Source organism: Callorhinus ursinus, unplaced genomic scaffold (genome assembly GCF_003265705.2).
Source record: "Callorhinus ursinus isolate GAN/ISIS: 27379988/994484 unplaced genomic scaffold, GSC_fseal_2.0 scaffold195, whole genome shotgun sequence".
Lineage (NCBI taxonomy): Eukaryota > Metazoa > Chordata > Mammalia > Carnivora > Otariidae > Callorhinus > Callorhinus ursinus.
Genome location: NW_027397257.1, coordinates 16,128 through 28,690, shown reverse-complemented (window position 1 = coordinate 28,690; position 12,563 = coordinate 16,128). Strand labels below are relative to the sequence as shown.

The following is a 12,563-nucleotide window of genomic DNA, read 5'->3' as shown; positions in this document are numbered from 1 at the left end:
TGAATGGAGCACTGGGGAACAATGAATCATGGAACACTACATCAAAAACTAATGATATATGGTGATTAACATAACAATAAAAAAGACAGGGTTAAAAAAAAGAACAGGTGTACACAAAAGGAATGAGCTGGAAGGGGTAGCACTGAATGATTAAATAACACTGGCCAAATGTGTCAAAAACAAAAACCTACTTGCTTCCGGGCGCCTGGGTGGCTCAGTTGGTTAAGCGTCTGCCTTCAGCTCAGGTCATGATCCTGGAGTCCCAGGATCGAGTACCACATCGGGCTCCCTGCTCAGCAGGGAGTCTGCTTCTCCCTCTGACCCTCTTCTCTCTTGTGCTCTCTGTCTCTCATTCTCTCCCTCTCAAATAAATAAATAAAATCTTAAAAAAAAAATTTGTATTCAAAAACCTACTTGCTTCCACTTAGTATTTTGCTTTCTCTAACCTGAATCTTCTTTTCCATTGCATCTTTCTCTCTCAGCATGATATACTGTCCCAATGGTCCCTCTTCCCACCATAAATAAACTTTCACTTGTTCTCAATCTCTTCACATACAACACCTTCAGTGAAACTGGACTTGAGTACCCAAGTCAATGGCCACAATCTGGACCTAGTTATCACGAAGTCTGTTACATTCTTATGTTAAGTTTAAATTTTTTATTATGGTGTTGTTAAAAATCAAAAAGACAAAGAGAATAACATAACAAAAAGTTATCACATGGACTTAACAAAATTATGAACAAATATAAACATTATGTCTTATCTCCTCCAAATTTCTTAAGGAAATAAATAATACAGACTCACTTAAAACTCTATTTCCCATCCAAAATCTTAGTGTTCCCACTCTCCCCCAGAAAAGCGGCTATTCTAGAATGGGTAGTTTACTCCAATTCAGGATTTATGCTTTTACTACATACATGTATATTATTTTATGCAATAAAACTTACATATACTGTGTAATATGTCACATGTCTTTCAGTAACTTGCCTTTTACCTAGCACTATGGTTTTTAAAAACTCTTCTACATGAATACATTCAAAACTGTTGTACAGAATTTATTAATAAGGAAATGGCACAGGGGGCGGAGCAAGATGGCGGAGGAGGAGGAGACCTGGATTTGGTCTGGTCTCAGGAATTCAGCTGAATAGGGATCAAACCATTCTGAACACCTACGAACTCAACAGGAGATCGAAGATAAGAAGAGTAACAATACTCTGAATAGAAAAGCGACCACTTTCTGGAAGGTAGGACGTGCAGAGAAGTGAATCCGAGGCGATATTCTGGAGAGACGGCGGGGGAGGGGCCTCCGTCGGTCGCTTCTGGCAAGTGCTAGAGCCGCAGAGCACAAAATCGGAACTGTTAGAAGTCGGCTCCGCTGAGGGACGTCGCTCCAGTGGCTAAGCTGGGGGTGGAACCCTCGCGGGACAGTGTGGTCTCAGGACCCTCGGGGTCACAGAAACACCGGGGGAGACTGAGTGTGGCAGAGCTCCCAGGTATCGGAGCGGGGAAGCCAGCTGCAGAGACGGAGCTGAGGTGCGGGCTCTCAGCTCGGGGTTGCCATAAACTGTGATCCGCGGCCCAGTCGGGCCACTGCTCCTCCAGCAGGGACCCAAAAAGCGGCAGAGCTGGGGAGACTCCCCTCCCTCCCCAGGGAGGAGTGGCGCGGGAGCGCACCACAGGGATCTGCTGGGTTTGGAGACTCCATGTGGGGTTGGGTGCCAGAGATAGAAACGCTCGGTCACAGGCCGGGTGAGCACAGAGTGCTGCCGGAGACCGGGGAGACTGGAGTGACTGCTTTTCTCTGGAGGCGCACTGAGGAGTGGGGCCCCAAGTTCTCGGCTCCTCCGGGCAGAGATTGGGAGGCCACCATTTTCACCCTGGTCCTCCAAAGCTGTACCGAGAGCTTGCAGGGAACAAAAGCTCCTGAGAGCAAACCCGAGCAGCTTGCTTAGCCCGGACTCACAAGGGCGGGGCAATTCCGCCTCCGGCAAAGACATTTGGAAACCACGGCAACATGCCCCTCCCCTAGAAGATCAGCAGGAACAGCCAGCAAGCCAAGACCAAGTTTACCGATCATGGAGAAGGGCAGAACTCCAGTGCTAGGGGAATACTGCACATAGAGTTCATGGCTTTTTTACCATAATTCATTATTTTTTCAAAGTTAATTTTTTTAACTGTTTTTTTTTGAGTTTTTCTTTTTCCCTTTTTCAAACAACATCTTATCAATCCCTTTTTAAAAATTTTTTTTTATTTTTCATTTTTAGAGTCATATTTTTATCCCTTCATAGTACTTACCCTTATTTTCGGTATATATATATAAGTTGTCCTTTCTTTAAAATTTTGAGATACAATTTCTTACAACAGATCAAAATATACCATAAATCACTAGTGCATGGCTTTGTTCTATTCTTCTGCCTGATCATATTCTCTCCTTTTTTTTTCTTTTTTCTTTTTCTTTTTAAATCTTCTTCTTTCTTTTTAAAAAACTTCTTATCTTATTAATTCCTTTTATAAAATATTTTATAATTTTCATCTTTACAGTCATAGGCCATCCCTTCATTGTATCAACCCTTATTTTGTACATATATAAGTCTTTCTTCCTTTAAAATTTTAGGAGGCACTTTCTTCTAAGAGACCAAAATATGCCCAAAAGCTAGTGTGTAGCACTGATCTATGCACTAGCCTGATCATATTTGATCATATTCTGTTTTTTTTGTTTTGTTCTGTTTTTGTTTGTTTTTATCTTTATCTTTTTCTTTTTTTTCTCTTCTTTCTTTCCCTTGTCCCCTGCTTTCAGGACATTTCTGATCTGTATAGAGTATATTTGCTGGAGATGTTGTTAACCTGTTAGCATTCTGTTCTCTCATTCATCTGTTCTCCTCTGGACAAAATGACAAGACGAAAAAAATCACGTCAGCAAAAAGAACAAGAGGTAGTACCGTCGGCCAGGGACCTACTCAATACGGATTTTAGTACGATGTCGGACCTAGAGTTCAGAATCATGACTTTAAAGATACTAGCTGGGCTTGAAAAAAGCGTGGAAGTTACTAGAGAAACCCTTTCGGGAGAAATAAAAGAACTAAAATCTAACCAAGTCGAAATCAAAAAGGCTATTCATGAGATGCAATCAAAAATGGGGGCACTAACTGCTAGGATAATTCAGGCAGAAGAAAGAATCAGCGATATAGAAGATCAAATGATGGAAAATAAAGAGGCTGAGAAAAAGAGAGAGAAACAACTACAGGATCACGAGGGCAGAATTCGAGAGATAAGTGATACGATAAGACAAAACAACATTAGAATAATTGGGATCCCAGAAGAAGAAGAAAGAGAGAGAGGGACAGAAGGCCTATTGGAGCAATTTATAGCAGAGAACTTATCTAATGTGGGGAAAGAAACAGTCATCAAAATCCAGGAGGCACAGGGAACCCCTCTCAAAATCAATAAAAATAGGTCAACACCCCGACATCTAATAGTAAAACTTACGAGTCTCAGAGACAAAGAGAAAATCCTGAAAGCAGCTCGGGAGAAGAGATATGTAACATACAATGGTAGAAACATGAGATTGGCAACAGACCTATCCACAGAGACTTGGCAGGCCAGAAAGGACTGGCATGATATCTTCAGTGCACTAAACGAGAAAAATAGGCAGCCAAGAATACTATATCCAGCTAGGCTATCATTGAAAATTGAAGGAGAGATAAAAAGCTTCCAGTACAAACAAAAACTAAAGGAATTTGCAAACAAGAAACCAGCCCTACAAGAAATATTGAAAGAGGTCCTCAAAGCAAAAAGAAAGCCTAAAAGCAGCATAGACCAGAAAGAAACACAGACAATATACAGTTACAGTCACCTCACAGGCAATACAATGGCACTAAATTCATACCTTTCAATAGTCACCCAGAATGTAAATGGGTTCAATGCCCCAATCAAAAGACACAGGCTATCAGATTGGATTAAAAAACAAGACCCATCGATATGCTGTCTGCAAGAGACTCATTTTAGACCCAAATACATCCCCAGATTGAAAGTGAGGGGGTGCAAAACAATTTACCATGCTAATGGACACCAAAAAAAAGCTGGGGTGGCAATCCTTATATCAGACAAATTAGATTTTAAAACAAAGACTTTAATTAGAAATGAAGAAGGACACTATATCCTACTTAAAGGGTCTATCCAACAAGAAGATCTAACAATTGTAAATATCTATGCCCCTAACGTGGGAGCAGCCAGTTATATAAAGCAATTAATAACAAAAGCAAAGAAACAGATTGACAACAATACAATAACGGGGGGGGGGACTTTAACACCCCCCTGACTGAAATGGACAGATCATCTAAGCAAAAGATCAACAAGGAAATAAAGACGTTAAATGAAACACTGGACTAAATGGACTTTAGAGACATTTTCAGAACATTCCATCCCAAAGAAACGGAATACACATTCTTCTCTAGTGCCCATGGAACATTCTCGAGAATTGATCACATCCTAGGTCACAAATCAGGTCTCAACCAGTACAAAAAGATTGGGATTATTCGTACATATTTTCAGACCACAGTGCTTTGAAACTAGAACTCAATCACAAGAGGAAAGTCAGGAAGAACTAAAATACATGGAGGTTAAAGAGCATTGTACTAAAGAATGAATGAGTCAACCAGGAAATTAAAAAGAATTTTAAAAATTCATGGAAAACAATGAAAATGAAAACACAACTGTTCAAAATCTTTGGGATACAACAAAGGCAGTCCTGAGAGGAAAGTATATGGCAATACAAGCCTTTCTCAAGAAACATAAAGTTCTCAAATACACAGTCTAATCCTACACCTAAAGGAGCTGGAGAAAGAACAGCAAATAAAGCCTAAATCCAGCAGGAGAAGAGAAATCATAAAGATCAGAGCAGAAATCAATGAACTAGAAACCAAAAGAACAGTAAAACAGATCAATGAACCTAGGAGCTGGTTCTTTGAAAGAATTAACAAGATTGATAAACCCCTGGCCAGACTGATCAAAAAGAAAAAAAAAATGACCCAAATCAACAAAATCATGAATGAAAGAGGAGAGACCGCACCCAACACCAAAGACATACAAACAAGTATAAGAACATATTATGAGCAACTCTATGCCAGCAAATTAGATAACCTGGAAGAAATGGGTGCATTCCTAGAGATGTATCAACTACCAAAATTGAACCAGGAAGAAATAGAAAACCTGAACACACCAATAACCACTAAGGAAATTGAAGTAGTCAACAAAAATCTCCCAACAAACAAAAGCCCAGGGCCAGATGGCTTCCCAGGGGAATTCTATCAGACATTTAAAGAAGAATTAATACCTGTGCTCCTGAAACTGTTTGAAAAAATAGAAATGGAAGGAAAACTTCGAAACTCATTTTATGAGGCCAGCATTACCTTGATCCCAAAACGAGACAAAGACCCCATCGAAAAGGAGAATTACAGACCAATATCCTTGATGAACATGGATGCAAAAATTCTCACCAAAATACTATCCAAGAGGAACCAACATTACATTCAAAGGATTATTCACCATGACCAAGTGGGATTGATCCCTGGGCTGCAAGCTTGGTTCAACATCAGCAAATCAATCAACGTGATACAATACATTAACAAAAGAAAGAACAAGAATCATAGGATCCTCTCAATAGATGCAGAAAAAGCATTTGACAAAGTACAGCATCCTTTCTTGATCAAAACTCTTCAGAGTATAGGGATAGAGGGTACATACCTCAATATCTTAAAAGCCATCTATGAAAAACCTACAGCAAATATCATTCTCAATGGGGAAAAGCTCTCAGCTTTTCCCCTAAGGTCAGGAACGCGGCAGGGATGTCCACTCTCATCACTGCTCTTCAACATAGTATTAGAAGTCCTAGCCACAGCAATGAGACAACAAAAAGAAATCAAGGGCATCCAAATCGGCAAAGACGAAATCAAACTCTCACTCTTTGCAGATGATATGATTCTGTATGTGGGAAACCCAAAAGACTCCACCCCAAAACTGCTAGAACTCATACAGGAATTCAGCCATATAGCAGGATATAAAATCAATGCTCAGAAATCAGTGGCATTCCTATACACCAACAACAAGACAGAAGAGAGACAAATCAAGGAGTCGATTCCATTTACAATTGCTCCCAAAACCATAAGATACCTAGGGATAAATTTAACCAAAGAGGCAAAGGATCTGTACTCAAAAAAGTATAAAATACTCAGGAAAGAAATTGAAGAAGACACAAAGAAATGGAAAAATTTTCCATGCTCATGGATTGGAAGAACCAACATTGTGAAGATGTCAGTGCTACCTAGAGCAATCTACACATTCAATGCAATCCCCATCAAAATACCATCCACTCTTTTCAAAAAAATGGAACTAATAATCCTAAAATTTGTATGGAACCAGAAGAGACCCCGAATAGCCAGAGGAATATTGAAAAAGAAAAGCAAAGCTGGCGGCATCACAATTCCGGACTTACGGCTCTATTACAAAGCTGTCATCATCAAGACAGTATAGTACTGCCACAAAAACAGACACATAGATCAATGGAATAGAATAGAGAGCCCAGAAATGGACCCTCAACTCTATGGTCAACTCATCTTTGACAAAGCAGGAAAGAATGTCCAATGGAAAAAAGACAGTCTCTTCAACAAATGGTGTTGGGAAAATTGGACAGCCACATGCAGAAGAATGAAACCGGACCATTTCCTTACACCACACACAAAAATAGACTCCAAATGGTTGAAAGACCTAAACGTGAGACAGGAGTCCATCAATCCTAAGGGAGAACACAGGCAGCAACCTCTTCAACCTCAGCCACAGCAACTTCTTCCTAGAAACATCGCCAAAGGTAAGGGAAGCAAGGGCAAAAATGAACTATTGGGATTTCATCAAGATCAAAAGCTTTTGCACAGCAAAAGAAACAGTCCACAAAACCAAAAGACAACCGACAGAATGGGAGAAAATATTTGCAAATGACATATCAGATAAAGGGCTAGTATCCAAAATCTATAAAGAACTTATCAAACTCAACACCCAAAGAACAAATAATCCAATGAAGAAATGGGCAGAAGACATGAACAGATATTTTTCCAAAGAAGACATCCAAATGGCCAACAGACACATGAAAAAGTGCTCAACATCGCTCGGCATCAGGGAAATCCAAATCAAAACCTCAATGAGATACCACCTCACACCTGTCAGAATGGCTAAAATTAACAAGTCAGGGAACGACAGATGTTGGCGGGGATGTGGAGAAAGGGGAACCCTCCTACACTTTTGGTTGGAATGCAAGCTGGTGCAACCACTCTGGAAAAGAGTATGGAGGTTCCCCAAACAGTTGAAAATAGAGCTACCATACGATCCAGCAATTGCACTACTGGGTATTTACCACAAAGATACAAATGTAGGGATCCGAAGGGGTACGTGCACCCCAATGTTTTTAGCAGCAATGTCCACAATTGCCAAACTGTGGAAAGAGCCATGATGTCCATCGATAGATGAATGGATAAAGAAGAGGTGGTATATATACACAATGGAATATTATGCAGCCATCAAAAGGAATGAGATCTTGCCATTTGCAACGACGTGGATGGAACTGGAGGGTGTTATGCTGAGTGAAATAAGTCAATGATAGAAAGGCATGTATCATATGACCTCACTGATATGAGGAGTTCTTAATCTCAAGAAACAAACTGAGGGTTGCTTGAGTGGTGAGGGGTGGGAGGGATTGGGTGGCTGGGTGATAGATACTGGGGAGGGTATGTGCTATGGTGAGTACTGTGAATTGTACAAGACTGATGAATCACGGATCGGTACTTCTGAAACAAATAATGCAATATATGTTAAGAACAACAAAAAAAAGAAGAAGATGGCAGGAGGGGAAGAATGAAGGGGAGTAAGTTGGAGGAGGAGAGGAACCATGAAAGACGATGGACTCTGAAAAACAAACAGGGTTCTAGAGGGGAGAGGCATGGGGGGATGGGTTAGCCTGGTGATGGGTATTAAAGAGGGCACATTCTGCGTGGAGCACTGGGTGTTATGCTCAAACAATGAATCATGGAACAGTACATCAAAAACTAATGATGTAATATATGGTGATTAACATAACAATAAAATTTATTTAAAAAAATATTGGAAATGAGTGGATATGTAAACACAAAATACCAAAACCTGTGGGATGCTGGAAAAGCACTTGTAGAGAGAAGTTTATAGCAATAAAACATGAAGAGAAAATAAAAATTTCAAGTAAACAATCTAATTTTATACCTCATGGAACAAAAAAGAGGAATATACTAAACCTATAGTTATCAGAAGGAAGGAAACAACAAAGATCAGAGCAGAAATAAATGAGATTCAGACCAAAAAACAATAGAAGACCAGTGAAAAGAGGGTTGGTTTTATGAATAGATGAGCAATAATGCTGGAGAAAAAAGGAAAAAGAAACATATGAAAATAATTTTGATAATATATTTAATCTAACCCAATATGTCCAAATTATTGTCATTTCAACATGCGATCAATATTTTTAAAATGCTATTGATATTTTATCATCATTAAAATCCAGAGTGTAATTTACATTCACAACACATTTCAATTTAGCCTGGCACATTTCAAGAGTTCTACAGCCACATATAGCTAAAGGTTAAATATTTGTGATAGCTGTAGGTTCAGAATATGACACTGATTGCACAGTGGTAAAAGCCCCTATGTTTAGGCTTTTACTGACTCATGGGCAGTGGCCAATTGCCTAGATATATGGATACAGCAGAAAGACAATGGAAAACTGTCCTATTAAAAGGATCTTCATATCAGTCACAGCACTAAAGTAATCACAGTGGGAATTTAAGGAATGCATTAAAGTAGGACGTGTTGAAAGCTCATCAGAAGAACTCACTTCCAAGTTTGGAAAGAGATTGGAATGGGCAAATGGATATCCTGAAGTGCTCACTTGAGGTGGCCACCTGGGTCTATGAAATGAGTAGACATAGAGTCCTGCAATAATGTAGAGGTGGCCTGAATGTAGACATATTTCTCTTGCACTTTGTGAGGCACAAAATGCCAATAAGAGCTGTTCTGTCTGCTAGGAAGAGACAGAGACTACAGATGCCTCCACAACATATTCCCTGTGGCTGGTAAGTGAGCCTGATGTCGGTAGCCCTGGGGGCCATCTGTTGGGTCCTAACAGGAGTAGATATTCTGGACCAGGCTTTCCTTACCCGGTGGTAGATGCAAAAGCTCAGAGTGCTGTAAAAGAACCAGAACAGAAGCCATTGCACCATTTTGGGTGGCTGTCCATCATTTCTTCATAGCAAGTAGCACATTTTACAGCCCATAATGTCCAACAATAGGCGGAGAGATATCCTCCTTAGAGTACTAGTTGATAGAGAATTAGAACTGGCAATTAAAACATTGGTTGCCTGAAGATGTTGGCGAGGATGTGGAGAGAGGGGAACCCTCCTACACTGTTGGTGGGAATGCAAGCTGGTGCAGCCACTCTGGAAAACAGTATGGAGGTTCCTCAAAAAGTTGAAAATAGAGCTACCCTACAACCCAGCAATTGCACTACTGGGTATTTACCCCAAAGATACAAATGTAGTAATCAAAAGGGGCACCTGCACCCCAATATTTATAGCAGCAATGTCCACAATAGCCAAATTATGGAAAGAGCCTAGATGTCCTTCGACAGATGAATGGATAAAGAAGAAGTGGTATATATATACAATGGAATATTATGCAGCCATCAAAAAATGAAATCTTGTCATTTGCAATGCTGTGGATGGAACTAGAGGGAACTATGCTAAACAAATAAGTCAATCAGAGAAAGAAAAGTATCATATGATCTCACTGATATGAGGATTTTGAGAAAAAAGACAGAAGATCATAGGGGAAGGGAGGGAAAAATGAAACAAGACAAAACCAGAGAGGGAGACAAACCATAAGAGACTCTTAATCTCAGGAAACAAACTGAGGGTTGCTGGAGTGGAAGGGGGTTGGAAGGGATGTGGTGGCTGGGTGATGGATGTTGGGGCGGGTATGTACTATGGTGAGTGCTGTGAATTGTGTAAGACTGATGAATCACACACCTGTACCCCTGAAACAAATAATACTGTATATGTTAATAAAAAAATTTTTAAAGAAGTAAAAAAATAAAACATTGGTTGTCTGAAATGGTTGGAGATAATGTATGAAGGGATGGCTTCACTTGTGTGTGCTCACACTCAACATGAACATGAGTAGGGCTCAAGGAGTGTCCCCACCATTTTTTTCTGGTGGATCTGGGGAACAGGTGGTGAGGAAGGATGTTCTATGACAGTCCAGTGTTTGCTACTGGTCTAATGATTGTTTTTTTCTTTCTTCCCACATTACCTTGACTTTTTCACCCTACTTGATGCAGTGGTTACAGAACCAGGGCTACAATTACAAGGGCTGGATGCAGGGATGATTCCTGGGCAAGAAACTGTAACTATGTTTTTAATCTTAATTTAAGTCTCCAGAATTCCTGAGGGCATGATAGGGTGGATTATACTTTGATCTAGTATCAAAGGCGACGTTGGTTGCCTAGTGGTCAGGATAGCACACTAGATCTGTATTTAGGTAACCTTGCCTTATCTGAATAAAGTGGACAGATGGGGAGGGACTTGTTAGACTGGAATTGCTGCCTACAAGATGGACCAGTACAGAGGCTAAACTTAATGCCCCTTCCAAAGGTGGAAGTGTTAGGGTAAAGAAGGAGAGAAGGTGGAATTAAGGCGAGGTTATGAGAATGAATAAATGAATTATGTAATGAGGGAATTCAATATTACATAAAAACCTAGAAAGAGACTCCTAACAAAAAGTGATATTATCCTGGTGATGGGTATTGAGGAGGGCACGTTCTGCATGGAGCACTGGGTGTTATGAACAAACAATGAATCATGGAACACTGCACCAAAAACTAATGATGTAATATATGGTGATTAACATAACAATAAAAAATTAAAAAGAAAAAAAAGTGATATTAAAAGATAATATTGATTCTTACTCAATTATATCTGATGTCTGAAATGGTGAAGCTACATATTGCTGACACCACTCCTACTTTGGAACCTGATGAGATTAAATGGAAGCTTCAGACAGAGTGGCCTTGCCCTGGGAGAAAAAGGTGGCTTCTTGGAGAGGGAGGACATTGGGGCTGAATTTTCAAGTGCATCCTAATTGGTGACTCCAATTGACTCTCTAGTATGATCTCAAATTGGTTTTGAGGAGAGTCTTTTGCTGAAGAGTTTCCCCAGGGCAGCCTTCATGTCTCGGTTTCTCAGACTGTAGATGAAAGGATTTAACATTGGGGTCACTGCTATGTACATCACAGTTATCATTGCATCCTTCAGGCTGTAACTAGTTAGAGGGCGGAAATACATGCCCATGACTGTCCCATAATACAGAGAAACAACTGTGAGGTGAGAACCACAGGTAGAGAAGGCTTTGAGCACACCCTTGGTGGATGGAACCTGTAAGACTGTGGAAAAGACCCGGACATAGGAGATGATGATGCATAGTAATGGCACAGAGAAAACACCAACGCCTAGGTACATCATCTTCACATTAAAGTAGGTGTCAGAACAGGACAGCTTGAGTAAAGAGGTAATGTCACAGTAGAAGTTGGCTACTTCCTTGTTGCCACAGAAGGACAGACTAGCTGTGAGCAGAGTGTGGGGGAGGGCATTGGCATTTCCCACCACCCAAGACCCAATAACTAGGAGGACACAAGTCTGTGGCCTTATAATTGTTGTGTAATGAAGTGGGCGGCTGATGGCCACAGCACGATCATATGCCATTGCAGCCAGCATATAGCTATCTGTGTTACCCAAGGCAATCATAAAATACAACTGTGTTAGGCATCCTCCAAAGGAGATAACTTTGCTGTGCAAGAGGTGGTTGGCCAGCATTTTAAGGATGGTTACAGAGGAGAAGAGGATGTCAACAAAGGAGAGATTGGCAAGGAAAAAATACATGGGGTTGTGAAGGCGAATGTCAGAGCGAATGGCCAAGATGATGAGCAGATTTCCAATCAATGTGATGGGGTAAATGAACAGGAAGAGGACGAAGAAGAAGTCTTCCTGTTGCTGCTGACCACTGACTCCCAGGAGAATGAAACCAAGGGTAAAAGATTCGTTGTCTCCTTTCATCCTCTCATGGATCCTTCAGCAGAAAGAGGAGAGGAATCCAGAATTATGACTAAAGTTACTGTGTGTAATGGTCTTCCTAAGCCATCACTTTGACCCCTGTGGTTGTTGTGTCTCTACTTAGGTGTGCTAAATCCAATAAATTGCAGGGGAAATCCCTGTTTGTCAGTGTACCTAATTTCCATGTGCTAGAAACTTTGTTAGGCTTTGTGGAAAAATTATAAATATGTGAAAAACAATTTATTTATCCATTTAGTCATATATGATGTAGTCTCTGCTCTGTAGCACCTTATAACTTAATAGAGATGACAGTATTGCATGCTAATTGTATTACACATGAAAATGAAAGGACAGTGTTTTGGAGTCTTTGAAAAAACCTCTCCAGT

At 40.3% G+C, this 12,563-nt stretch overlaps 1 protein-coding gene across 1 annotated transcript; it reads right to left on the bottom strand.

Moving 5' to 3' along the window:
* Positions 1 to 11,241: 11,241 nt before the first annotated feature.
* On the bottom strand, positions 11,242 to 12,265 carry LOC112808453 (olfactory receptor 1A1). The gene has a single exon (XM_025851589.2). The coding sequence runs from the start codon at positions 12,178 to 12,180 to the stop codon at positions 11,242 to 11,244; it is 939 nt and encodes a 312-aa protein (XP_025707374.1). The 5' UTR covers positions 12,181 to 12,265.
* Positions 12,266 to 12,563: the final 298 nt, after the last annotated feature.

Excerpts from the sequence above, each read along its gene's own strand:
- LOC112808453 (XM_025851589.2), bottom strand. The coding sequence starts at position 12,180 with ATGAAAGGAGACAACGAATCTTTTACCCTTGGTTTCATTCTCCTGGGA.